At 42.8% G+C, this 27,230-nt stretch overlaps 1 protein-coding gene across 6 annotated transcripts in view; it reads left to right on the top strand.

The window, feature by feature from the left end:
- Positions 1-5,489: 5,489 nt before the first annotated feature.
- Positions 5,490-27,230, top strand: part of SMAD2 (SMAD family member 2) — a 68,232-nt gene continuing 46,491 nt past the window's right edge. For 2 of the 6 annotated variants that reach the window (XM_043546750.1, XM_037902483.2), the window contains exons 1-2: positions 5,490-5,634; positions 19,387-19,672. In XM_043546750.1, coding sequence (XP_043402685.1) covers positions 19,437-19,672 — 236 coding nt within the window. In that variant the 5' untranslated portion in view covers positions 5,490-5,634; positions 19,387-19,436. Of the gene's footprint in view, positions 5,720-5,767; positions 5,796-17,788; positions 17,849-19,386; positions 19,673-27,230 lie in introns of all 6 variants that reach the window. The other 4 variants (XM_037902482.2, XM_043546749.1, XM_043546747.1 and 1 more) reach the window with 4 other exon arrangements.

Genomic DNA, 27,230 nt, shown 5'->3' with positions numbered 1-27,230 from the left:
GTGTGCTGCCTCACCTCGTGGTATGCCTTGCATAGGTCCTTTGCTTTCATGCAGCACTGCTGATGAAACCTGTTAAGGCCCTTTGCCTGCATCCCTTCTGCAATCTACTCATACAAGTCCATGTTTCTATTGCTGTTCTGTAGCTGTGTTTCTCAGCCTCTTCTCTCCACAGTCCAGAAGCCCCAACACTTCCTGCCTGCTTCCCAGTGTGCATGGAACCGGCATGGTCAGTTGGACTTAAACAACATAGGAGGGCTACTAGGTGTGCTTACCAAGGTGGGCAACCAGAAAATTGCATTTCAAAAAATGCTGGGTTTTTAAAGTGTGTGTGTGGGGGTGGATTTCTGGTCTCTGTGACCTCCTGGGCAGTGGAATTTAAAATTGTGGGCAGAGCAGTCACGGCTGCACCAACTGGGGCATTGTGGGACAGTGGCTGGACAACTGTTAGGCCTTGTCTAGACTACAGGGAAAAGTCGATGTGAGTTATGTGAATAGCGTAACTCAAGTCGACGTAGCTTAGATCTACTTACCTTGGGGTCCACACTATATGATGCTCTCCCGTTGACTCCCCCTACTCTTCTCGATCTGGTGGAATACAAGAGTCAATGGCAGAGTGATCTGCGGCCGATTTAGCGGGTCTTCACTAGACCCGCTAAATCGACCGCCAATGCATCGATCACTGCACGTCGATCCCCTGGTAAGTGTAGACAAGCCTACAGGGTTGACACAGATCATAAAATGTCTACTCTGGCACTGTATTGACCAAAGTAGTTCAACAATGGCTCTGTGCTATTCAGGGAAGTGATTTTACTGCGTTGCCATAATGGGCTGCCTAGGCTGACTGGAGACAAATTTGAATGTAGACACATGCATAAATAGGTTGACCCAAGGTGACTTAGGTCAACCTAGCTTTGTAAGTAGACCAGGTCTTAGGGATAGAACTGAGGTCTCTAATATTGCTGAACTAATGGTATGTCTACACTATGGAGTCTATGCCAGCATAGCCTACGCTGTCCTACCTTACTAGTGCAGCTGCAGCTGACAGTGACAGGAGTTTTTCTGTCAGAATAGGAACATCACTTCTTGAATGCTGTTAGCTATATCAACAGAAGCCATTCTTTGTCTACACTGAGGGTTTTGTTAGGATTAGTTGGTCAGAGGTGTATTTATTTCAGAAACCTTATAATAAATCCACCCCAACTAATATAGCTATGCTGACAAAAATCCCAGTATAGAGGCAGCTATGTTGATGGATGAGTGCTTCTGTCAATGTAGCTAATGTTGTTCAGGGAGATGGTGTTCATACACCTATAGGAATTTTTCTGTGTCTAACCTAGGGGGACCTGGCTATGCTAGCTTGGCTATGCTAGCATAGGTTCCCTAGTGTAGATCCTTGGTTCCCAAACTTGTTTTTCCCAATGACCCTTTTGGAAAGTGTCCAGATCACTTTCATTTTCAGTATTACCAGAATGCCCCTGCCAGCGTGGGAACGCCTGTGTGATGTTTAGCTGTCACTTTCTGTTCACAGATTTGCAACAGTGTTGCAAAATATACAGTCTTGGCCAGGCAAGCCAGACTTTCTTTAGACAGAAAGAAAAAAGAGAGTGATCGGAAAGAGACGGACTTAGGTAGGGAAGGAAAAGAGCACACAAAGTGTGTGTGTGTATGAGAAAGAGACTCACATTCCAGGTGGTATTCGGGATTTGCCACTTTCACTGGCTAATGTCATCTGGTTCCCTCTCTTTGGCCCAGTATGGTAGGGACATCTTTCAGAATTAGGATGAAGATGGGCTGGGGTCTCAGGAGACAGTGAAGGTGGCAGCCATAAAGCTAAAGCTTGCTGCAGCTGTTGTTGACAGACGGCTGCTGCGTCTGCCAGTTTTCCCTAAAAGTCTTTTCTTTTTAAGAACTCCCCAAAGGGATTGTTGGGCAGAATAGTCCATCTTCTCATTATTTCGTCCACCAACAGGCCTAATTTCCGACAAGCCAATTTGTATTAATTGATTTCCGGTCTTCTACTCCTCTTGTTTACCAGTCATAATCTTCGGACGGTCCTTGAGTGGTATCAGTAAACCCCTTTCTGTTTGGACTAATTTAGTCTTTTTTTTTTTTTTTTACAGTCAAACTCACAATTAGGAAAACTTTGTAGCTCCATTTATCACACACGACCTAAACCCGACTGTAGACACACCTATGGCAATGGAAGAATGCTTCCATTGATGTAGCTACCATTGTAGGAATGCCACCTCCTCAAACACCAATGGAAAAACCCCTTAGGTCAGCATAGGCTGTGTCTACACTACAGGGATACACTAGCATAGTGATGCCAGTGTAGTCTCCATCCTGTAGCTATACCCTGTAAATTTAGATCAATCTAGCTACATTACTCAGGATTTGAAAAATTCACACCTCTGAAAGCTATAGTTAAGCTGAGTTAATGCCAGGTGTAGATGTGACTAGATCAATGGAAGAATTCTTCTGTGAATCACTGCAGCTTTGTCACTGTAGTGTAGACATGCCCTTACTGTCTTTGAGAAGGAACATGTCAAATTAGGTGCTTCTAGTATGGCTCTATCACATTTAAGCAGCTGCACCACATATTAAAGCTTATGACCAGGGCCCTACCAAATTCACAGCCATGAAAAACGCGCAATAGAGAGTTAAATCTGGTCTTCCACCGTGAAATCTGGTCTTTTGTGTGCTTTTACCCTATAGTATACTATACAGATTTCACAGGGTAGACCAGCGTTTCTCAAATTGGGGGTCCTGACCCAAAAGGGAGTTGAAGCGGCCCTTCAGAGCTGGGTGGCTGGAGAGTGGCGCCTGCTGGCTGAGGGCCCAACTCTGAAGGCAGCAGCGCAGAAGTAGAAGTTGACAATACCTCACCAGGCCATCCTTACTTCTGCGCTGCTGCTGGCGGCGGCTCTGCCTTCAGAGCTGGGCTCCTGGCCAGTAGCCGCCGCTCTCCAGCTGCCCACTCTGAAGGTAGCGCTGCCGCCAACAGCAGCGCAGAAGTAAGGGTAGCAGTACCGCAACCCCCCCTACAATAACCAAGCGACCACCCCACAATTCCTGTTTGGGTCAGGATCCCGACAACTACAACACCATGAAATTTCAGATTTAAATAACAGAAATGAAATTTACGATTTTAAAAATTCTATGACCGTGAAATTGACCAAAATGGACCGTGAATTTGGGAGGGTCCTATTTATGACTCTGCCACTGGTTTGTAAGAGAACTGGTTCTTTACCTCAATTGGTATAGAGGCTTTTTACATCCCTAGGTCCCAAGTTCAGCCCCACATTTGACCCAAACAGGGATGTTCCTACATTTGGCTATGCTGTTTGTAATGACTAGATCACAATCTGCTCTCAGAGCCAGGAATGGAAACCACATGGAGGATAACAGCATGCTTTCCCCTGAAACCAGTTACTCCCAGAGCTGAAATAGTAGCTGTCTATGTGGTAGATCTAAAGGTGTGAGTTTAAACTTCACACATGAATAGAACTGGGCAAGAAACTCATTTCCTGTCCAAATTTTTTTTTGAACTTCCCCAAATTTTCTCATTCTACACTGGGACAAAACTGAACTTTTGATGTATTTAATGAAAGATATATTAGCTAGAGAGCCCAAAGTATCCAATAGCGTAGGAGTTATGGCACTCACCTTGGATGTGGAAAACCCAGGTTTACATCCCTGATTTTGGGATTTACGTGGGATGTCAAAAACCTGGATACAAGTACCCTAAGCCTCTGGCTATTGGCTACTCCGGGGCAGTTTTGGTTCAGTCTCTCCTGTTTGAGCTGTTCCACTTTGTACAAGTAATTAAATATTGATGGAGCCAGAGCGATTGACTCTATGGCCTGGAGGTTAGGGCACTCACATAGGTGTGGAAGAACTAGGTTCTCTCCACTGCTCAAATGAATAGTCTAGCCTCTGTGGGTTGTCATATTTTGATTTCATTTTGGTTGTTGGGTTAGCATGCTGGTGTTGGTGGCCTGTGCTATACAGGAGCAGGCCTTAAGCTTTGACTTTAATATTTAGCTTTTGTAGTTTGGTTAATGAGAGCTGTCTCTTTAAGAACAGGGTGTGCCAGACTAAGGGTATTTGAGAGCAGCCTGTGTATCCAGCATTGAAGACCCTGTTATGTGTAAGCTTGCAAAGGTCAGAATTTGATTTAATACATTTATCTTTCAAGACAGCAAGGCTCATTCTCAAAGGTGTTACATTTGGGTCTATGGGGGGACCATATACATCTGGGCATTGCTAATTAGCTGTAGAGCCTTTCACTGTAGGTCCCTAGTGTAAATCCTGCCCAGCTCAACACAGATTAAATGTTATTGTTCCTATCTAATGGATCTCATGCAATTTAACAAGATTCAGAAAGAGCCTGGATGCTTCCCTGGATATCAAGAATAGCCAGGCTTATCGTAATTAATGAGAACAAAGTTGGAGAGCAGGATGAGGAGGGAGGCAGATTATTCCACATCTGCCAAGAATGGGAGTTTTACACCTTAAACCTCGGGGTCAGAGACGAGATGGACTTTGGGTCTGATCCACTGTAGCGATGCCGGTGCTCCTAGGTGGTCACTAGAGGAGATGAGTTGGCCGAGTCCTGGTTCCATCTCCGGTGGCACAAACTGCCCCCCCGCCCTGTTGGGCACTTGCCCGTCCCAGGGCAGCGTGGCCTCCCCGTCGGTAACGTATTTCGAAACTCGCCACCGCGCCTTGCGCGAGCCTGGCACCTTGGCAGGGCAGGGGCTGCCCCTCGAGGGGGTCGGGCAGCATCCGGCACCGCGAGGCGGGCCCCCATCCTGGAGCTTGGGCCGGGGCCTGGCTCAGGGGCTGGGGCCTGTGTGGGGTGGTGAGGCCGTGTGGGTGCCACAGGTGGTGGTGGTGTGTGGGGGAGTTTGGAAAGCACAAGGCCCAGGCAACCCCCCCCCATTTAATCTGTGTATGTGGGGGGGGGGCCTGACTCCTGGGCTTTTAACTCGTGCAGTGCCCAACGCTGTGAACCCTCCCCTCCCTTCTACCCCTGAGTCGGCCACGGTGTGTGAGGGGAGGTCGGCCCCCCCTCGGTGTGGGGGGAGGGGTATCAGAGGGCGCCGACCCGGCTGTGGGACCCGAGGTGGTTGGCGTAGTGACGGGGGAGGAGGAACTATTTCTCTCTGCTGGAATCCGCTGCCGCGCGGAAGGTTACTAGTTCGTTATGCGAACTCGGCGACCGCTTGGCGGAAGGATCAGCGCCCCAAGTCACGTTCGGTCGGTTGTTCTTCTTTCTGCGCAACCTCCCCCGGCGGGGAGTGACACCCTTGTAGGCCAATCAGCGACTGCCGTTCCCTTCGCGCTGATCACGCACTCCGTCGCGAGGGCTCCATCACGACGTTTCTCGCCGCCTTTCGCCGATTGGGCTTAAGGCCCGCCAATCACTACGTCGGGCGGGACGGAAGCCTCGGTCATCCATCCACCGCCCGCTCTCCCTACAACTGACCTAAGGCAGAGCCAACCAAGGGGGTCGCTGCGTGCGCCGCGTCGCCCTCATTAACCAATGGCGGCCGCAGTGGGCGGTGGTAAAGAGGAAGCCACTCGCCAGCGAGAGAGGCAGCGGTAGCGGCGCAGCTAGGCGAGGAAGAGGTTGGTCTCTGGCCGGCTTTGGTGTCGGCCAGGCTGGGGCGGGGGGTGGCCTCGCCAGGCAAGGATGCTGACTGGTGGCCCTTGCCTGTGTGTACTGGGGGGGGGGGGCGCTCAGGCCTGGAGCTGGCCATGGCAGGGGTGCTCCCCCCCCCTTTGTTGTGGTGAGAGGTGGCGGCTGCTGTGGGAGGCTTGGCTGGTGGCGGGGGGGGCTGAGGCTGGCGGGCCCTGGGGGGGGGGTTGGGCCCTGCTCTTTACACTGGGCCCGATCCTCTTTTGCCTCCTCCTCGTCCCCAGTATGGTTAGCAGTTGGGCCCTCTTCTCATCCTGTTCCCAGGAGGTAAACGCGGGTCGGGGGGCGCCTGCTTCTGAGTCTCGGGCACCCTCTGAAGCGTGTGGGGCTGGGGTTGCAGGTCAGTATCATTTATCTCTCTCCCACCCCAGCCCCCCCAAAAAGTCTTGGAAAAACTCAAACTTTGCCAAACAAAAATCTTTATCCAGATTAAATGTGGAAAATTTAGAGCCTGAGAAGCCAAAGTGTGTATAAAATTGTGAGCGAGATGAAAAGTAAAGTTTTGGGTGGGGGGGGGGTGGGATGGAAAGTGACTTCCAGCCTTAACTCTAGTGGGTGTTACCCAGGGGTTGACCCTCTCTCCCTTGCTTGTAGGCTGAGAATGCTTATGCTCTTCACCTAGATGTAAGCAAATATCTGTGAAGGATATAATCTCATACACGAATAAGCATACCATTACAGTACATCAGTTATGGCACCAGCTGGCTATAAAAACTGCAAATAGTGGTCATTTTAGCAATTTTGCAAAATTTCCACTTGTAGCATTGTGTATAAGTGAAGGGAGGGGGGGATAGCTGAGTAAAATTGTTAGTTTATACTCTGTATAAAGGGTGGTTGGGTAAGAAGAAGTCTTACAAGGCTGTGTGAAAGTTGAGTTTGGGATTCAATTTCAAATCTAAAATTATTCTTCTTGTTTGTTGTACTTTCCTGCTTCACAAACCAAGCTTGTAGCTTTTAGGAAAATGTTCTTAATAATTACAATATGGAAGTTTAGCTAAAATCTACTCCGGATAGATTTAGATATAAACCTTCACCAGACAAATCTTGTTTGCATATTGTGGGTGACTGGAAACATTTCCTTAAACTATCTTTTGTGAGTGCTGAGATGTGTATATATCTCTCATGCAATTTTTTTCATGCTGTGATAAGCAGCTCTGAGTGTATACAAATAATGAGGATACATTTGTATCAAGAAATGAAATAAGCCATTTAGATTACAGCATTTGATCAGAGGGTGTCTTTAAAAAAAAAAATCTGAAGCGAACCTCTCATTTAACAAATGGCTGCAGTAAAAACAGCTTGTTATACTTCCAGTTGTTTATAATTGGCAAACTGATTGTGGGGTGGTTGCACTGTCAAAGTTAACAAAATGCAAACTAAAAAAGTGTGTGTGTGTGTATATATATATATATGTATGTATATGTATATATATTAAAAAAAAATGCCCCCCCCCCCCCCGACCACTCGTTTTTTTTCATCCCAAACTGATCAGGTTCCTGTAGCTGAGAGAGAGGCGTTATTTCAATCAGATAAGATTCCTGTTTGAAATGATTTGTAGACTTTCCTTCATAGGTGGTTTTGTTCCTTCTCTGGCATTAGAGAAGGAGAGGATTATATTTTGCTCTTCAGGGGTTATCTTAACCTGTTGCTTCCACAAAATTATTAACTGTCTTGCAAGTATCAAGGGAGGTAAAAATCAGTTTGATACATTACTCTAGTTATATTCTTAAATTGCTAAGATTGCTGTTGTGGTATTAACCTCATGATGAAGTTAACTCTATAGTAAGAGGTAGTGTAGAAGTGAAGTTCTTGGTCGTCCCTCACCCCCCCCCCCCCCCCCACACACACACAAACCAAACCAACTTATGGTGCACACTCCTAACTCCCCCCCCCCCCCCAAAAAAAAAAAAAAAAAAAGGCAAAGGTGTGATAAAGTATTAACCCTCGATGACATTCAATTCTTAAAGAATTTGATTATTTAAATCCAATTATAGGAATTTCAAATTAATGTTTAACAATGTATTGGAAGATATGATAGGCTACCACTGCACTGGATTTCCCTTCTGAAGCCCCATACAATTCAGACTCAAAAGTGCAGATTAGCAAAAATGGCATGCAGAATTTCAAACAATTCTTCTGATAGCAAAGAATATCCACAATTCTAGTCTCTGTGTCAAACTTACAGCAGGAATAATCAACTCTAGTGCGGCTTATAATGTCAAATGGTAATTGAAAAGGCTTACACTTTGTAAGAGTTTAGTTCCTGTCTAAATTGACCTCTTTCTCTCCCCCCTGACACCCCGGTTGGTTTTTAATTTGTTCATACAATGAGAATTTCCAAACTAAAGGCCCTCCTGGATTCTTTTCAATCCTCTTATGTCAACTTGATCTTTCCAAAGTGCTGAACACCTGTAGTTACCATTGAGTTTAATTGCAGCCTGCAAATGCTCAGTATTGCTGAAAGCTTGGGAGATGTAAACTCTTCCCATCTCTTCCTAACTTAAAAAAAAAAAAAGTTTGGGAGAACCAACCTTGCAACATCTCTGAAGGGTGAGGAATTTGAGCTCTGTACCAGAGGGAGAAGAGAATTCCAAATTCTGTCTCAATAAAGAACAGTACATGTTGAAACTTTAGTTACTGTAAAAGTATTTTAGGTTTTCAGATGTATTAACACTGCATTAATGGGTGCTGTGTGTAAATTCTCTATAATTGAAAGCATCCATTTATGGGACTGACTTACTAAGTGAGCTATAAATTCTGGTTTTCAAATTGGATGTAATGACTTTTTTTTATCATAAAGCCACAAACTGCTTGTGAACTGTGCTGAGAGGCAAACAATACCTAAGCTTACTTTGCCAAAATATTTGTAACTGTTAATTTGTTAAACTGAATTGCTGCAGGTCATGCGATGGGATTAGTGGTACAGACAGTCCTGTGTTCAGTACTGTCTGGGCTAGAAGAAATTGAGTGAGTGCAGGTAATAATTCTCAGTGCTGAAAGTTGAAAACAGCTGGTTTCTTTGAAATGTCCCTGTAGAAAGTGCACTACACAGGCTAAGGTTTCGTTCCTCCTGACATTTTACTATGGTTTATGGATAACTGACAATAGCACTAATTATACTCTGCACTACAAGAGAGCAGTTAAGGGAGTGATTTCTTGCTCTCTGAGCAGCTTAGGTTGGAACTTCTGTTTCATCAACAGATCTCATCTATCTATAAATGATGACTGAAGACTCAGTCACTTCAGGACTGTGTGTGTGTGTTGGTGGGGGGAACTTCTTAAAGATAAACCATAAACTTTATTACTCTCTTTTGTATCCTTCTGTTACTACATTTTGTTGGCAGACTGCTTGACTTGTATGAAGAACTAGGTGGCGTTTTTTTTTAATATTACAGTCTGCATTGAGGGGGACTTCAGTGAACCCTGCTTACTAGTTGTCAGCATTCTTCTGGTTTATATTTTATAGTAGAATATTTATATAGCTTAGCAGACTTTTTTCTTCACTCTTGATTTCTTTTGTTGTTTTGATAACTCTTGTTACTTCTAGTGGCCATTTTAAACATGTTTCTCTGTTAAACGTGCACATTAATGTATTTTTAATAGTCAAACTGAAATTTGAATAGAAGGCATAAAAGCCTCCATGTACCAGGCAGAGTAAATATGAAAAAATACTCGCATAATTGCCATAGCATTTGGAACCATAACTCTGCTTCTGCTGAAATGGGGGGTGTGTGTGCTTTGCTATCAAACAATGAAATTCTGATAAACTTGCTTAGAGTATTGGGTATACATGCAGTGAGTAACTTAAAACAGATGAAGTGATTAACTTAGTGATGTGGAATCCTTGATAATTGCTCTTTTTGTAACTTTACCTAGGTTGCTAAAATACTTCTGCTCTGTTACTCATATGATTAAGGGTATGTCTATACTTAAAACACTGCTGCTGCACCACTTCAGTGTAGACTCTGCCTACTCCAATGCGAGGGGCTCTCCTGCTCGTGTAGGCAATCCAGCTCCCTGAGAGGTGGTGGTTAGGTTGATGGAAGAATTCTTCCATCAGCCTAGTGTTCTCTACATGGGGATTTAGGTTGGTTTAACAGTGCTGCTCAGGATTTTTCACACCCCTGACCGATGTAGTTAAACCAACCTAATTTTGTAGTGTAGACCAGGCCTAAGATCACTAAAAGTGACTCTTCTCCTTTCTCCTGCCTCCAGTTTTTAACACAGCATAAAAATGGTCATTTCTATCAGTACATTAAAATTCCTAATCGTTAACCCTAGCTTTCAACTCTAACTCCACATAAGACCTGACAATGTAGCTAATAAAACAGCAAAGGAGAAAATTTAGGCTTATGTCTTTAATACTTTAACTTGTATTAGCCCTTAGTATTTGAGGAAAAGATCTGGCTTCTAAAAACTTTCATAATTCCATAGTAGGCACTTGAGTCTCTCATAATATACCTAGAACGAAGGTATCAAGTCCATGGGGTCGGACGTGTTGCATCCGAGAGTGCTAAAGCAGTTGGCGGATGTGATTGCAGAGCCATTGGCCATTATCTTTGAAAACTCATGGCGATTGGGGGAAGTCCCGGATGACTGTAAAAAGGCTAATGTAGTGCCCATCTTTAAAAAAGGGAAGGAGGAGGATCCTGGGAACTACAGGCCAGTCAGCCTCACCTCAGTCCCTGGAAAAATCATGGAGCAGGTCCTCAAGGAATCAATTCTGAAACACTTAGAGGAGAGGCAAGTGATCAGGAACAGTCAACATGGATTCACCAAGGGCAAGTCATGCCTGACTAATCTAATTGCCTTCTGTGACAATAAGATATGTCATATGAGATAACTGGTTCTGTGGATGAAGGGAAAGCAGTGTTCCTTGACTTTAGCAAAGCTTTTGACACTGTCTCCCACAGTATTCTTGCCAGCAAGTTAAAGTAGTATGGGCTGGATGGATGGACTATAAGGTGGATAGAAAGCTGGCTAGATTGTCGGGCTCAACGGGTAGTGATCAATGGCTCCATGTCTAGTTGGCAGCTGGTATCAAGTGGAGTGCCCCAAGGGTTGGTCCTGGGGCCGGTTTTGTTCAATATCTTCATAAATGATCTGGAGGATGGTGTGGATTGCATCCTCAGCAAGTTTGCAGATGACACTAAACTGGGAGGAGAGGTAGATACGGTGGCAGGCAGGGGTAGGATACAGAGGGCCCTAGACAAATTGGAGGATTGGGCCAAAAGAAATCTGAGGTTCAACAAGGACAAGTGCAGAGTCCTGCACTTAGGATGGAAGAATCCAATGCACCACTACAGACTAGGGACTGAATGGCTCGGCAGCAGTTCTGCAGAAAAGGACCTAGAGGTTACAGTGGACGGGAAGCTGGGTATGGGTCAACAGTGTGCCGTTGTTGCCAAGAAGCCCAATGGCATTTTGGGCTGTATAAGTAGGGGCATTGCCAGCAGATCGAGGGACGTGATCGTTCCCTTCTATTCGACATTGGTGAGACCTCATCTGGAGTACTGTGTCCAGTTTTGGCCCCCACGCTACAAGAAGGATGTGGAAAAATTCGAAAGAGTCCAGCGGAGGGCAACAGAAATGATTAGGGGACTGGAACACATGACTTATGAGGAGAGGCTGAGGGAACTGGGGATGTTTAGTATACGGAAGAGAAGAATGAGGGGGGATTTGATAGCTGCTTTCAAGTACCTGAAAGGGGGTTCCAAAGAGGATGGCTCTAGACTGTTCTCAGTGGTAGCAGATGACAGAACAAGGAGTAATGGCCCCAGTTGAAGTGGGGGAGATTTAGGTTGGATATTAGGAAAAACTTTTTCACTAGGAGGGTGGTGAAACACTGGAATGTGTTACCTAAGGAGGTGGTGGAATCTCCTTCCTTAAAAGTTTTTAAGGTCAGGCTTGACAAAGCCCTGGCTGGGATGATTTAATTGGGGATTGGTCCTGATTTGAGCAGGGGGTTGGACTAGATGACCTCCTGAGGTCCCTTCCAACCCTGATATTCTATGATTCTATGATCAAGCTTTATAAGACTTTCTAAGTTGTTTCATGAAATAAGGTAAACAGGCTGTCTTAATTCTCAAAAAAATCAATGTTATGGCAACGGTGGCTCTTGAACTCTACATAGTGATGAATTTTAACTTTCATACATCAGGGGGTAGCTGTGTTAGTCTGTATCCACAAACAACAAGGAGTCTGGTAGCACCTTAAAGACTAACTTTCAAACACCTTTTTTTTTTTTTTTTTTAAAGGCTTGTGAGGCATGTACGTACTACATAAGTGTGTAGTGTGTCAGGTAGATGGAGATATTAATGTCTTTATGATTGGAGAGTAGGTTAAAGTGTGACATAGCAGCAGGGTTGGGATTGACTTGTTACTAATTAGCACCATGGGGTGAGCTATCTAGAGGGATGACATTCATGCATCCTCAAGAGTGGATTTGCTTTGGAGCTTTGGCAAGTCACTTAAGATATGATCCAACTGTACAGTTTGCTTAACAGGAGATGGGGAATGTGCTTCGAGACTCTCACAGAAGCTACAAAAGTACAGTGTTTCTAATGATAAACATGTATTTTGGGAGGTATTCAATGCTCCATTGTATAAGAATGCAAAACTTGCTTTTAAACGGGGTATTTAAATTGGTAGTACTTGCAGAATTATACCTTTAGTTACCCTTAAGTAAAATTGTCTTAAGACCGGGAGGGGTCTGCCTTAAGCTTCAGCAGCTGATGTGAAAGCTGAGCAGGGTCCTTGGCTCTGCCACTTGGGGCACTGGCCCATTTAGCTAGCCAGATGGAGCTTCTGACCAGATGGAGCTTGTTGGGAGGCGAGCAGCTTTAGAGCCACTCCCCACTGCTGGCCTAATTGGCTGAAGAGCTGAACTGGGGCTGGAACTGAGGCTATTGCTCAGCAGGCTGGATTTCTCCCCCCCCTGCAGTGGGGAGGAGAGGGTGTGCAACTGCTCCACCTGCCCAAGACATAGTGGGGAGGAGGGGAGAGAGCTGAGGCTTTTGCTTAGTACATGAATCTGTTCTTGCATATGCATTTGCTCTTCAGAACGTAAGCAGCAGCACTAGAAGGAAGCAGGCTGAGTTTCCCATGTCATGAATCCAGTGTTGTATTAGATCATGCCCACTTCACCTCTCCCTTATTGCATATGCTAACTAGTGTCCCAGAATTCCAGAAGTAGTGGGGGAAGATAGATGTGAATTATCTGGCTCTAGGGCTGAATTGTTTCTTTGGTATCCAACTACTGACTATTGGTAGTCAAACTGACCTTATTCCTTTCTGGAAGTGCAAAGAGTGTCTTCAGATTAGAGGCTCCTTTCATTTCAGTTAGTTTGGTGCAAAATTCAAGTTTTCTACAATCGAAGGGGAATGGAAAAACTTTCACAAATTTTAAGGCCATGTGTTCCTAGTCGAATTTAACAAATATCTTCCTTGTTTGCGATACTAACATGGCTCTATGAACCTGGAAATCAGTCTTATGTTTAAATGACTCTTCTTTAAGGTAAGATTGAAAAAAATATGATTATCACTGTTTACTTTTTGCAAGCTTCTCTTAATACTGTATTAACATAAGATATATTGTAAACATTTTCCTTTGTTGAATGCCCTATTAGCCTACATAATACTGAAAGTTGAGGTGTTAACTAAATTATTTTTAACTATTGTCTTGCATATATTAAGCTTCAGTTAATTGTGGCATTGTACTGAATTAATAATAAAGTTGACCTATGAAGGGAATGGGAGCTGCTGCTCCTCCCTACCCCCCTGTTTTTTATTAATTGAAAGAGGCCTAAAACTTGGAAAGCTTACTTTTAACATTAGAATGTGAGGCTTTGTCTATTGTGGTCTTCTATAAAAGACTGATCATATGACATCACAAGAGATGAGAAGGAAAATGGACTCTTAGCCTCTCAATCTTTTTTGAGCTCCACAATGAGTCTTCAGCAAGATTCTTTATGGTGGTGCTCAACACCCTTGCTGCCTTATCTAAGGGTATGTCTACACTAGTGCTTACTTTGGTATAGCTTACATTACATCATCCTAAGTGATGGTGTAGACAATGCTGTATTGGGGGGAGAGCTTCTCCCACCGACGTAGTTACTGCCACTCACGTGGCTGGAGTAGTTAAGTCTGATTAGAGTGGTTACATTAGACCAATGGCTCTCAACCTTTCCAGACTACTGTACCCCTTTCAGGAGTCTGATTTGTCTTGCATACCCTCAGGTGTCACCTCACTTAAACTACTTGCTTACAGAATAAGACAAAAATACAAAAGTCACAGTACACTGTTACTGGAAAAATTGCTTGCTTTCTCATTTTTACAATGTAATTCTAATTTACTTCAATTGGAATATAAATATTGTAGTTACATTCAATATAGTATATAAAGCAGTATAAACAAGTCATTGTTTGAAATTTTAGTTTGTACTGACTTTGCTAGTGCTTTCTCTGTAGCCTATTGTAAAACTAGACAAATATCTAGATGAGTTGATATACCTCCCTGGAAGACCTCAGCATACTTCCAGGAGGATACGTACCCCTGCAGCTCTGCTGCTCTAAACTCTCAGTTCTCAGACTTTTGTACTGGTGACCCCTTTCACACAGCAAGCCTCTGAGTGTGACCCCCCCATATATTAAATTTTTTTTTATAAATTTAACACCATTATAAATGCTGGAGGAAAAGTGAGGCTTGGGGTGGAGGCTGACAGCTCACGACTCCCCCATGTAATAACCTCGTGACCCCTTGAGAGGTCCCGATCCCCAGTTTGAGAACCCCTGCCTTAGAACTACAGTAAATCTTCCAGTAAAATGAGGGAAGATCAGATTTTATTTCATCTTTCTAAGATGAGCAAGCAGACTTGTGATCTGAAATGTTTTCAAACCTTGTACATCATGAACAAAGTGCTTTTATGTTTCTAGAACACCACTAGGGCTACTATAAACAGATTTTCCAGACATTCAAGCAAGTACAGCCTTTGTCCTCAGGATTTTAGTCTTTTGCATGTCAGCTGTAAGGATTCCTCTTCATCTTCTATGTTTGGTTGTTGCCAGGATGATTGACTTATCCTTAACACATGTACAAAGGTATTGCAGCAGAATTGAGTAAATTAAGATTTAGAATAGTAAACTTGACTTCAAAATTATGACTTAGAAGTACCACAATTAACAGCTTTTAGTCTGCACTAATTCATGTGCACATCAGAAAGCAGAAATATACTTGCAGCTAGATAAAACAGGTGTTATTTCAACTCCCCATTAAAGATGGATAATTTACCTCAAGTAGGCTAACTCTCCTGGTAACCTGTGTTTACAGCACATAGCCTTGTGGAGTGCTTGCTATTACAGACACATGCGTGGAGTGCTACGTCCTGCCTACATAGCAAGATGGTCTCATACCCTTAGATTGCAATTTCTGGGCTGTTTGCATTGCAAAGAAATGCTCTGAGACTCAGCACCAAGCCTGAATCAATTGACTTGGGCTCACAGGGCTATTTTTAGCCCCATAGTCTGAGCCCTGTGAGCCCAAGGCTGGAGTGTGGGCTGTGAAACCCACTGAGGGGGAAGGGTCTCAGAGCCTGGGCTTCAGCCTGAACCCAAATGTCTACAAGGCTGTCTTTTTAGCCCTGCAACCAAAGCTCCCTGAGTCGGTTGGCCCCAGGCTCTGACACAGTGTCATGGGGTTTACTTTGCTGTGTAGACATACCCTGAGATGCAACAGAAATGGCAGCCTAAGACACAACGTGCAAAGGATGTGGAGAGGAACAAAATAATTAATATAAATTGCTTATTCCTAATTTCCCCTGTGTCTAGCCACTGTTAATTCAGTAATTTTGTTGTGCATATTTCAGAAGTGCATCTAGTGATTTGATGCCTCATTATAGGGAGGGTATTCAATGTGTTGGGGTAGTGTCAGTGTGTAGATAGCTATGTCAGAAGAGGACAAATTTTGAGCATGTAATGGTGGGAGCTTCCTTGGCTTTTGGTACGCTTACCTGAGCTCCTTGATTTTTGTACGACACTGCTCTGTTTCCCTGGAGTAGCCTCTTTCCGTCATGGCCCTGCAGACTTTAGCGTACATATTTGGTTTTTTTTTCCCTTTGGGAACATAGTTCTGCCATAACAGATTCGTCTCCTCAACATGCGATGAGATCCAGTACCTCCTGTTCAGACCATGCTAGAGCTCGTCTGCAAATCCGGGACTGTGTGGTCTCTTTTGATGGTGGACTGTATGGTCGCCTGTGATGGTGGACTGTGCTGATGGTCGCCTGTGCTGATGGTGACCAAACAGAAAATTCAAAAGTTCCCTGGGCTTTTACTGCCAACCTGGCTAGTGCATCGGACTTGAGTGTTGTCCAGAGGTGTCACAAGGGAGCATTCTGGGATAGCTCCCGGAGGCCAATAATGTTGAATTGCGGCCACGGTACCTGTAACCTGGAACTGCAATCTTGATTTTAGTGCTACTCCACTTTGCAAGGTGGAGTACAGAAATCTGATTAAAGAGCCCTTTAAATCGAAAAACGGTTTGGTTGTGTGGATGGAATCAGTTTTATTTTGAAGTAACTTGGCTAATTCCGAAATAACCGCGTACTGTAGACCAGGTCTTAGAGGCAAACAAGAGTATGTAAGATAATGAATTGAAGGTAGGTTGTTTGCAGACTGTCTTGTAACACAAGAGCAGGGGAATATTCAGTGCCTTGAAAGGTAGGATACATTGGTTTAAATCAAAGCAATTAAAATTGGTGATTTTATCATGATTTAAATCAGCAAGCAAAAAACCTTGATGTAAATCATTCATTTCGGTCTTATTTTGCATGTGTATTTTTTCCCCTAAAGAAAGGTTGATTCTCACTGAGTAACCAAAAAAGTATTGATTTGCAACTAAATACAGCCTTTATGCTAAATTTGGTGCTTCTTTTGGGTAACCAGGACAATGCATTCATTCATCTAGTATATAGCTTAGTTTACTTTTATTCAGATTCTTAATCTTTTTAGAATTTATTTGTTAAATGGTGAATGATGGATTTTTATTGTAGTTTGTGTTACTGTCTAGTTGGATAGAAATAAATACTCAAATACATGAGAACACTTTAAAACTCCTTATTAAATAAAACTATCTTAAATGTGCCATAAATTTTTAATTCATCAGGGCTATGGTTTGCATAGCTAGCTAACTGATTGATGGAACAAAGGAAATAGTTAATGAATTGAACAGGTTGTTTCTGGTGGTCCCGTTCAAGATTTTAGAACGTGTAGATCTTATCCTCACACCTAATTTTTATGCATATGTTGGAAGAGGAAAACAGGATTTCCTGTCTTTTAAGCTCCCTATTGATTTCTTAACTTTGAATGAACTAGTCATTGAATTGAACTAGTTGAATAAACTGAAGAGATTCTCTTGGCAACTGCAACAGAATGTATAGCTGTCAAAACAGCTGCTTTAATACTTCCACAAGCTCTGGTTCCTGGTGCTTAGCCTATGACTCCCAGCAATTCTGTGGTTTGACTTTCTTTAAAACTTCAGCAGCAAACATGTATTGCTCAATATTTTAAGTTATTAGTCTAGTAAATTTAGGCTTTAACATCTTCATATATACCTTTCTTATACAGAGCTCAGTGTGTACAAGCCAAAGTTTGAAGAGGGGGGAGGGTTCTTCTCAAATCTGTTTTCCTCAGTGAAGTCAGTGGAGCTAGTCAATGATACATGTGTAACTAAGATTGTAATTTATATTTTAAGTGTTGGGAAATTGATCCTGGGGAATATTTCCCAGGATCAAACAGTGTTCAAAAATTATAACTTAACCAAAAGAAAATGCATGTTCCGTGAAAGCAACAGTTCTGTATCTCTGTAAACTCACATTTTTTTTTTTTTCTTTTCAAAATTTGAGATGTGAAGCTTTCATATTGAAGCATGAAATCAAACAAATATGGTCGGTAGCTCACATGGGAGAAATCTCGATTTAAGTAAAATCTGTTTCCCCCTAATATAAAGGAAGTGGGTGTGCATGCAAGCACTGGTTGGGGATGTAGATTATCTTAAAACCTCTGATTTAGTGGACTGATTTTTTTTAGGTTTGGGAGCCAGGAGGAAATACTGAAGTCCCACAGCTCTCTGTGAAGTAAACATTACAGGTGAGGGAATTGAGGCTTGACAGTTAAGTGGTTTGTTGAAATTCAAACAGCAAGTCCCTGCTGGAAACGCAATTAGAGCCTGTAGCTTCTGACTTTCCAGTCCCATGATTTATTCACAAGACTAGAAGTACCTGTGGCACCTTAGAGACTAACCAATTTATTTGAGCATAAGCTTTTTTTTCACTCTGAAACCATTCACAAGACTGCTGTCCTTAGGAAAGTCACAGCACTTGTTTATCCCTCCCTCCCTCCCCCCCCCCCCCCCCCCCCCCCGAAGTTGGTTCTGGATTTATATGGATTATCCAAAATTACTAAACAATAATAGAAATTAAGAATTCTTTACAATAGTTAAAGCAGACACACAATAGTCAAACGGCATCAGGCAGGGTGACTTCTAAGTAAGGCGTGTATTTCAGTGTCCTTTCCAGTCTTGCAGCTATATAAACCCGCAGACATCCTGTTGACTTCTTTCTGAACTGATAGCAAATATGAGATGAAAGACCGTATGATGCAAAAATAAATCTAATTACTTCTGTTGCAAACACCAATGGACAAAAGCTTGGATTAAATACAAATAAAGTTCTTGGTATTCTTATTGAATTTTGGAAGACTTCATTGCCAATGTTTACACACTTCAAATAGCTTGCAGAAAACCAGTACTATGCCTCCCCTGTTAAATATCAGTTTAAAACAAAACAAAAAAGTAACTTCAAATTGACAGCATCTCATGTGCAAACAAAATTTGGTAGCCATTTAAATATTCTGGTATGGCAGCAAATGGCTAGCTAAAATGTTGGCAGAAGACTTCTTCTAAGCAACAATGATCGAGTGACCTGTCCAAGTCACAAATTAAGTAAGTCACGTTTTACTCCAAGCTGGGGACAAAATGTGCACCATGGTATATATCTTTGTCAAATTTATCAAAATTTAAAGTGAACAAATGAATTGGATTTGCATAATCTGCTCAATTTGGAGGATTATCCTGTACTATGTCCCCTTAGTAGCATCTAGATGAGTCACTCTTTTAAAACTCTATTGTATTGAACAGCTAACTGTAAAATGAGTGGATTAACTTTTTTTAATTAACTTAAGCAGTATCACAAGCGGGAAAACTATAGATCTGATGCAAAAATTGTTTTCTGGACTAGTCACAGACAAGTTCTTATAGAACAAGACATTTTTCTGTTTAGAGCCCTTGCTTTTTTTTAAACTGAGCACAGATGTGTAGTGTGTATTGTGACTTGTAGAACTTTCACAATACAGTATAGGTACATGGTGTGCGTTTGGAGTGAGAGGATGGATGGCTTGCTACTGCTTGCGTATTGGGGGAAAAAGGGAGAACTTGTCCCTAACTGGAAGCTAGTCTGTGAAGCTAACATAGAAAGTTAATGTCTTCTAGTTAAAACAAACACTTCAATTGTTGGACTAGGTATTCTAGAACTTCCCCAAGTTCTGCTGCCTTTGGGGGTAAAGAGTCTTACCAAGGCATCTGCCCCACTAAAAACTAGGTGTTAATGTATCATTCTTTCTTTCCCTAGATTGGATAGGGAAGTTAACTTACTGGACACAAAGTGCTGTTTCGGAGAAAATGTCATCCATATTGCCATTCACTCCACCAGTTGTGAAGAGACTGCTGGGGTGGAAGAAATCAGCTGGTGGTTCTGGAGGGGCTGGTGGTGGTGAGCAGAACGGTCAGGAGGAAAAATGGTGTGAGAAGGCAGTGAAAAGCTTGGTCAAGAAGCTCAAGAAAACAGGACAACTAGATGAGCTTGAGAAAGCAATCACCACTCAGAACTGCAATACAAAATGTGTCACAATACCAAGGTAAGTGCTGTCTGGTTTGAAATTATTTCAAACTATTTAACGAGTGACTGATTAGACACCTATTTTTTAAAATCATCCCTACAGAACATTAACTGTGTAAGTAACATGCTTCAAAATATTTAACTTTTTTCTTTGAAAACTAGTAGCTTAACATGGTCTAGCAGTTCTTATTTTAACCTTTACAGTTGAACAATGTTCTTCATAAAGTCTCTAAATCTTCAGTAGGACAAATATTTTAAGACATGCCAATTAATATTACTATCTTGATCCCCACTTATGCAGAATGGTTCTGTGAGCTGTTAGTTTTTAGCATTTTCTTGGATTCTTTCAGTTAAGAGCCCTGGAAGGGCCTACAGAACCTGCACTTCTTCTAGTGTAAAATTGACTGTTTTTCCTTGGTCAACACTTCAGTCAGCTAATTGTGTGTAAAGGTCATCTTTAGGTGTGTGGTAAACTCATGTCCGTTGTAGAATCTGCAGCACCCACACCCTCTTGGATGGGAAATCTGAGGCATTTTTGCTGTGAGAACAACTTACTGTGTACTACTACTTCTTCTTCATTACCAGTTAATGAAGTTAATTCCTGTTAACTTCGAGTACATCTCTTCTGCTTTATATTGATATATAAATGAATTACTTGCATTTCTTCCTCTTTGACTTTCTCAACTTTAATCATAGCAACTCCTGTGTGAAATGATCATACTTCGTTGTAGATCTTAGTCTGGCCTACTGTAGATCCATATCGTGCATAATATCATACCACTGAGGCATGTGCCTTATTTTCATTAAACTCTTTTCGGAAAGTAAATATGGGAGCAGTTCTTGAGTGCCTTGTTTTTCTTCTGAAAAACTTACTACAGGATCTTACAAAATGGGAACTCTCTCGGCACATAGGAGCTATATTAAGACTAAGGAGCTGCTTAAGCAAGAGTGTTGCTCCTGTTTTTGAGAGGTTGAATTCTGTTTGTTTAGGACGTGGGCTGGGATATAAACTTAAAACTGCATGCAGACCTTAATGCACAGTAGAACTTTGACTGTTAATGGATGGCTTTCAAACCTCAAGGGCAGATTATAGCCATTATGTTGTAATAGCTTTAACATCCCTTGTTGCATATGGCAGAGCCTTTTGGGAAAAGATGTTCACTTTTTAGCGATACTCCTATTTTTGCCCCCATTCTTCTTTCTTCCCTGCAGCAACTCACTTCTGTGGACTTCATTCCCATCCCCTTCCTCATGCAATCTAGTCTAATGAAATTAAATATATATTGCAGACATGTGTTCTCTATTGGCTTTAGTAGGCTGGGGTAGAATTCACACCCTTTGGAGCAATTAGGTTAGTTTTTTAGGATATCTGTTTGTTTGCAAATTGGCAATCAGTTAACATTTGGAAAGTTCTGCTACCACAAAGCTTAGAATATAAATATATATATTTTTTTTAAATGAAAGCTCAGATTCTTTTAAAATCTGATTATGCCATATGGGACTACATTGATAAAAGGTTGGATTTGACTTTTGGCCAAACTGTTAATCTTTGACACTTCTCCTCCGGTAAATTTCTAGAAGGCCTAACACTTAAAACATAAACTAAGTTGTCCAAACCTCTTGAACTAGCTTACATTTTCTAGCATTGGTTTTATGTACTTTCATGTAAGAGGAGTATTTTAAGTAGCTTGTCAATTTATCACTGCATTCCTTAGGCTGTGTTTGCACCCCCATTCAGATAACTTCTCATGTTTGTGCAGACTGTTGGGGCAGAGTAGTTGAAATTAATCAGTGCTTAATGAAATACCATGGTAACACTAAAAGAAAAGGAGTACCTGTGGCACCTTAGCGAAGGTGCCACAAGTACTCCTTTTTCTTTTTGCGAATACAGACTAACACGGCTGTTACTCTGAAACCATGGTAACACTGGATACAAAATATATAGGAATGGCAAAATAAGTTGTGCTGGTGGGGCAGTGGCACTCTGCTTTCTTTTAGATAATCTTAAATGAATCAAGTGGTGCCATAGAATCTCTCTAGCCAGAAATTACATGCATAAATGAGTACAGCAGTAGGAATATGCTAGTGACCACCTGACCAGGATGGTGATTGTGAAATGCACCGGGAGATTAGAGGCGCTACAAAAAACAGAACACCCAATGTGGGATTTCAACTATCACCATATTGACTAGGTAAATATCACCTCAGGACAGGATGCAGGGAACAGTTCTAGACACCGTTAATGACTGCTTCTTGGCACAGCTAGTCCTGGAACCCAAAGGGAGAGGCAATATTTTGATTTAGTCCTAAGTGGAGCATAGGGTCTGGCACAAGAGGTGGAGATAGCTGAACCATTCAGTAGAAGCAGCCATATTGTAATTAAATTTAACATCCTTGGAGGGGAAGAAACCCACCACAGAATCATTTAGCTTCAAAAAGGGGGACTACCAAAAAATGAGGATTCTAGTTAAATAGAAATTGTAAAGTGAAATGTCTGCAAACTGCATGGAAACATCTTAAGAATACTGTAATAGAGGTTCAAACTACATGTATACACCATTTTTAAAAAAAAGCACAAGAAGACTGAAAAAACCACAATAGCTAAATAGAGTAAAAGTGTTCCTTTGAAAATTGGAAGTTATTTCCTAATGTGGAAAACAGAAGGGAGCACAAACTCTGGCTCTTGAAGTCTGAAAGTATAATTAGGGAGGCAAAAAAAATTTTCTTTTTTGCTAGTTGCTCTTCACATTCTAACAGCAAATTTTAAGTACATCAGAAGTGGGAAGACTGACCAGTCAGTGGGGCCACCAGACAACTGAGGTGCTAAAAGAAAAGGAGTACTTGTGGCACCTTAGACTAACCAATTTATCTGAGCATAAGCTTTCGTGAGCTACAGCTCACCTCATCGGATGCATCCAATGAAGTGAGCTGTAGCTCACGAAAGCTTATGCTCAAATTGGTTAGACTCTAAGGTGCCACAAGTACTCCTTTTTCTTTTTACGGATACAGACTAACATGGCTGCTACTCTGAAACCTCTAAATTAGCTCTTAGCACTCAAGAAAGAGATCCTGGAGTCATTGTGGATAGTTGTATGAGAACATCTGCTCAATGTGCAGCATCCGTCAAAAAAGCTAACAATGTTAGGAACCATTAGGAAAGGGATCGATAAGACAGAAAATATAGTGTCCCTGTCTAAATCTACAGTATGCCTACATCTTCAATACTGCATGCAGTTGTGGTTGCCCCCTCTCAGAAAAGATACCAGAATTGGAATTGGTGCAGAGAAGGGCAACAAAAATGATGAGGGGTACAGAAGATCTTCTGTATGAGGAGAGTGAAAAGACTGGAACTAATCATCTTGGAAAAGAGACAACTAAGGGGGAGTATGATGGGGTCTATAAAACTTTGAATGGTGTGGAGAAAGTGGATAGGGAAGTGTTTGCCTCATCACATAACATAAGAAGTAGGGTTACCCAATGAAATTAATATAAAGAAGTACTTCACACAACACAGTCAACCTGTGGAACTTGTTGCCAGGGGATGTTGTGAAAGCTGAAACTATAACTAGTTTAAAAAAAGAATTAGAGTTCATGGCAGGTTGGTCAGTCAGTGGCTTAACCAGGATTGTCAGGGATGCAATCCAATGCTCTGGGTGTCCGTAAGTCTCTCACTGCAAGAAGCTGGAACTGGATGACAGGGGATGGATCAGTTGATGATTGCCCTCTTCTGTTCATGCCCTCTGATGCATCTGGCACTGGCCAGTGCCAGAAAAGAGGGTACTGGGCTAGCTGGATCGTTGGTCTGACCCAATATGTTCCTGTGTTCTTAATCTTTTGTTCCCTTAAGCAGTCGTCATATCAAATTAAAGTGCAATTTCTGTATTACTGATACCTGGCATATTCAGAATGTTCCAAGTCTGTTCTTCAGAGTCCTGCCTCTGTGCCTCCTTGTTGCCCTAGCACATCAACTCAGAACTCACTGGGAAACAGCATCCATGCGCTCAACATCTTCTTTGCTTGTCTGACTGTAAAAATAAATTAAGACTGATGCAAACAGCTGCTTGGTCCCTTCTGACTACCTTAGGAGTAAGAATCTGGAACCCAGAGAGATGTTTCAGTCTTCTCTATTACTGTTTAGTTTTCTAAACCCAAGTTCTGTGAAGTACATGTGGCCCCTTCACTTCTGGGGCTAGAATCATAGAATATCAGGGTTGGAAGGGACCCCAGAAGGTCATCTAGTCCAACCCCCTGCTCGAAGCAGGACCAATTCCCAGTTAAATCATCCCAGCCAGGGCTTTGTCAAGCCTGACCTTAAAAACCTCTAAGGAAGGAGATTCTACCACCTCCCTAGGTAACGCATTCCAGTGTTTCACCACCCTCTTAGTGAAAAAGTTTTTCCTAATATCCAATCTAAACCTCCCCCATTGCAACTTGAGACCATTACTCCTCGTTCTGTCATCTGCTACCATTGAGAACAGTCTAGAGCCATCCTCTTTGGAACCCCCTTTCAGGTAGTTGAAAGCAGCTATCAAATCCCCCCTCATTCTTCTCTTCTGCAGACTAAACAATCCCAGCTCCCTCAGCCTCTCCTCATAAGTCATGTGCTCTAGACCCCTAATCATTTTTGTTGCCCTTCGCTGGACTCTCTCCAATTTATCCACATCCTTCTTGTAGTGTGGGGCCCAAAACTGGACACAGTACTCCAGATGAGGCCTCACCAGTGTCAAATAGAGGGGAACGATCACGTCCCTCGATCTGCTCGCTATGCCCCTACTTATACATCCCAAAATGCCATTGGCCTTCTTGGCAACAAGGGCACACTGCTGACTCATATCCAGCTTCTCGTCCACTGTCACCCCTAGGTCCTTTTCTGCAGAACTGCTGCCTAGCCATTCGGTCCCTAGTCTGTAGCGGTGCATTGGATTCTTCCATCCTAAGTGCAGGACCCTGCACTTATCCTTATTGAACCTCATCAGATTTCTTTTGGCCCAATCCTCCAATTTGTCTAGGTCCTTCTGTATCCTATCCCTCCCCTCCAGCGTATCTACCACTCCTCCCAGTTTAGTATCATCCGCAAATTTGCTGAGAGTGCAATCCACACCATCCTCCAGATCATTTATGAAGATATTGAACAAAACCGGCCCCAGGACCGACCCCTGGGGCACTCCACTTGACACCGGCTGCCAACTAGACATGGAGCCATTGATCACTACCCGTTGAGCCCGACAATCTAGCCAACTTTCTACCCACCTTATAGTGCATTCATCCAGCCCATACTTGTTTAACTTGCTGACAAGAATACTGTGGGAGACCGTGTCAAAAGCTTTGCTAAAGTCAAGAAACAATACATCCACTGCTTTCCCTTCATCCACAGAACCAGTAATCTCATCATAAAAGGCGATTAGATTAGTCAGGCATGACCTTCCCTTGGTGAATCCATGCTGACTGTTCCTGATCACTTTCCTCTCATGTAAGTGCTTCAGGATTGATTCTTTGAGGACCTGCTCCATGATTTTTCCAGGGACTGAGGTGAGGCTGACTGGCCTGTAGTTCCCAGGATCCTCCTTCTTCCCTTTTTTAAAGATTGGCACTACATTAGCCTTTTTCCAGTCATCCGGGACTTCCCCCGTTCGCCACGAGTTTTCAAAGATAATGGCCAATGGCTCTGCAATCACAGCCGCCAATTCCTTCAGCACTCTCGGATGCAACTCGTCCGGCCCCATGGACTTGTGCACGTCCAGCTTTTCTAAATAGTCCCTAACCACCTCTATCTCCACAGAGGGCTGGCCATCTCTTCCCCATTTTGTGATGCCCAGCGCAGCAGTCTGGGAGCTGACCTTGTTAGTGAAAACAGGGGCAAAAAAAGCATTGAGTACATTAGCTTTTTCCACATCCTCTGTCACTAGGTTGCCTCCCTCATTCAGTAAAGGGCCCACACTTTCCTTGGCTTTCTTCTTGTTGCCAACATACCTGAAGAAACCCTTCTTGTTACTCTTGACATCTCTTGCTAGCTGCAGCTCCAGGTGCGATTTGGCCCTCCTGATATCTTTCCTACATGCCCGAGCAATATTTTTATACTCTTCCCTGGTCATATGTCCAACCTTCCACTTCTTGTAAGCTTCTTTTTTATGTTTAAGATCCGCTAGGATTTCACCATTAAGCCAAGCTGGTCGCCTGCCATATTTACTATTCTTTCGACTCATCGGGATGGTTTGTCCCTGTAACTTCAACAGGGATTCCTTGAAGATTGCAGGCTTACAGGCACTGAGGGTGCCCCACTCCCCAGAAATGTATTCCTTACTGGAAATACCTCCGGTCACCCAACCTACTAAATGTAGTCATCTTAGAGTACCAGAACACTGCAGTTGCTGAGATGTCTGAATCAAAAAAACTAGAAGATTATAATTAAACTTCTGAATAAGAATTCCTGTCTTCGCAAAAAGAAAAGGAGTACTTGTGGCACCTTAGAGACTAACCAAGGTGCCACAAGTACTCCTTTTCTTTTTGCGAATACAGAGTAACACGGCTGCTACTCTGAAACCTGTCTTCTAAAAATTGACATTCTGAATTCAGCTGTTCTGTCTTCTGTGATCTCTACCACTACAATGTTACATTTCTTCACTGCAGTGAATGGTAACAACCTCCTCTGCAGAATTTGAATTAGAAATCTGGATCTTCAACTTTAAATTGGGGAATAGGATGACTACCTCTTTACACACTGATCTGTAATGTGGAGGAAAAGCTGGATGATTTTGAGGGGGATGTCAGCTTGAGTGATATATGCTGAAGGTCTCATGTGGTCAGTACTAAAATATCTTTGGAATTTCTAAACATTATAGATGTTTCCTTATGCAAAACATGTTGTAGCCAACACAGGGGAATTCTTTATTAGACCTTGTTTTAGCAGATAAATAGTAACTGATCAGAGTTAAAAATAAACAGTATCTATCTTAAGCACAAGCGAATAGGACTCGATCACATATATAATGTGCAAGTAGAATAAAGTCCAGGCCACTAATATGTGTACTTTGTGAAACTGGGTGTACTAAAACACCAACCTGAGAACAATTGAGCCAGATTAGTTGGGAGGAAGAACTTATTCAGAAAATGCAAATAATTGGGAATCGCTTAACACCTACCTCAATGCCCCACAAGCCACAGTTGAGGAGGAAGGAGGTGGCCATACTGGTTAAACTGACTGGGGTTAGAGGGGAAGTGAAAGCAGCTTTTGGGAGTGTGTGCTGGGAGGGATGAGCGAAAGGTATGTAACAAATGTAAGAGAGGGGAAGTAATGAATATAAATCAGAAATTGGGAATTAATGAAGATTGATGAGGGAAGCCAAGGGCCCCAAGGAGAAATCTGACCACTGGTCCACTGCAGTGCTTGCACAGCCTCTTCTTTCCATAGGCATAGGAGATACAATATCTCCTGTCTACTCCAGATGCCCTTTGGTTTGGCGCATGTAGTTGGCATCATTAGTTGGGCAGTTGCTAGCAACCGAGAGCTGCTAGCTGTGTTTGCCAAGCTGGATAATCGGGAAAAGGCATTTCAGAAATGTGCTGGGCTTTAAAGGGGA

The sequence above is a fragment of the Chelonia mydas genome, chromosome 5 (assembly GCF_015237465.2).
Source record: "Chelonia mydas isolate rCheMyd1 chromosome 5, rCheMyd1.pri.v2, whole genome shotgun sequence".
NCBI lineage: Eukaryota > Metazoa > Chordata > Testudines > Cheloniidae > Chelonia > Chelonia mydas.
This window is presented reverse-complemented; position numbering and strand designations above follow the sequence as displayed.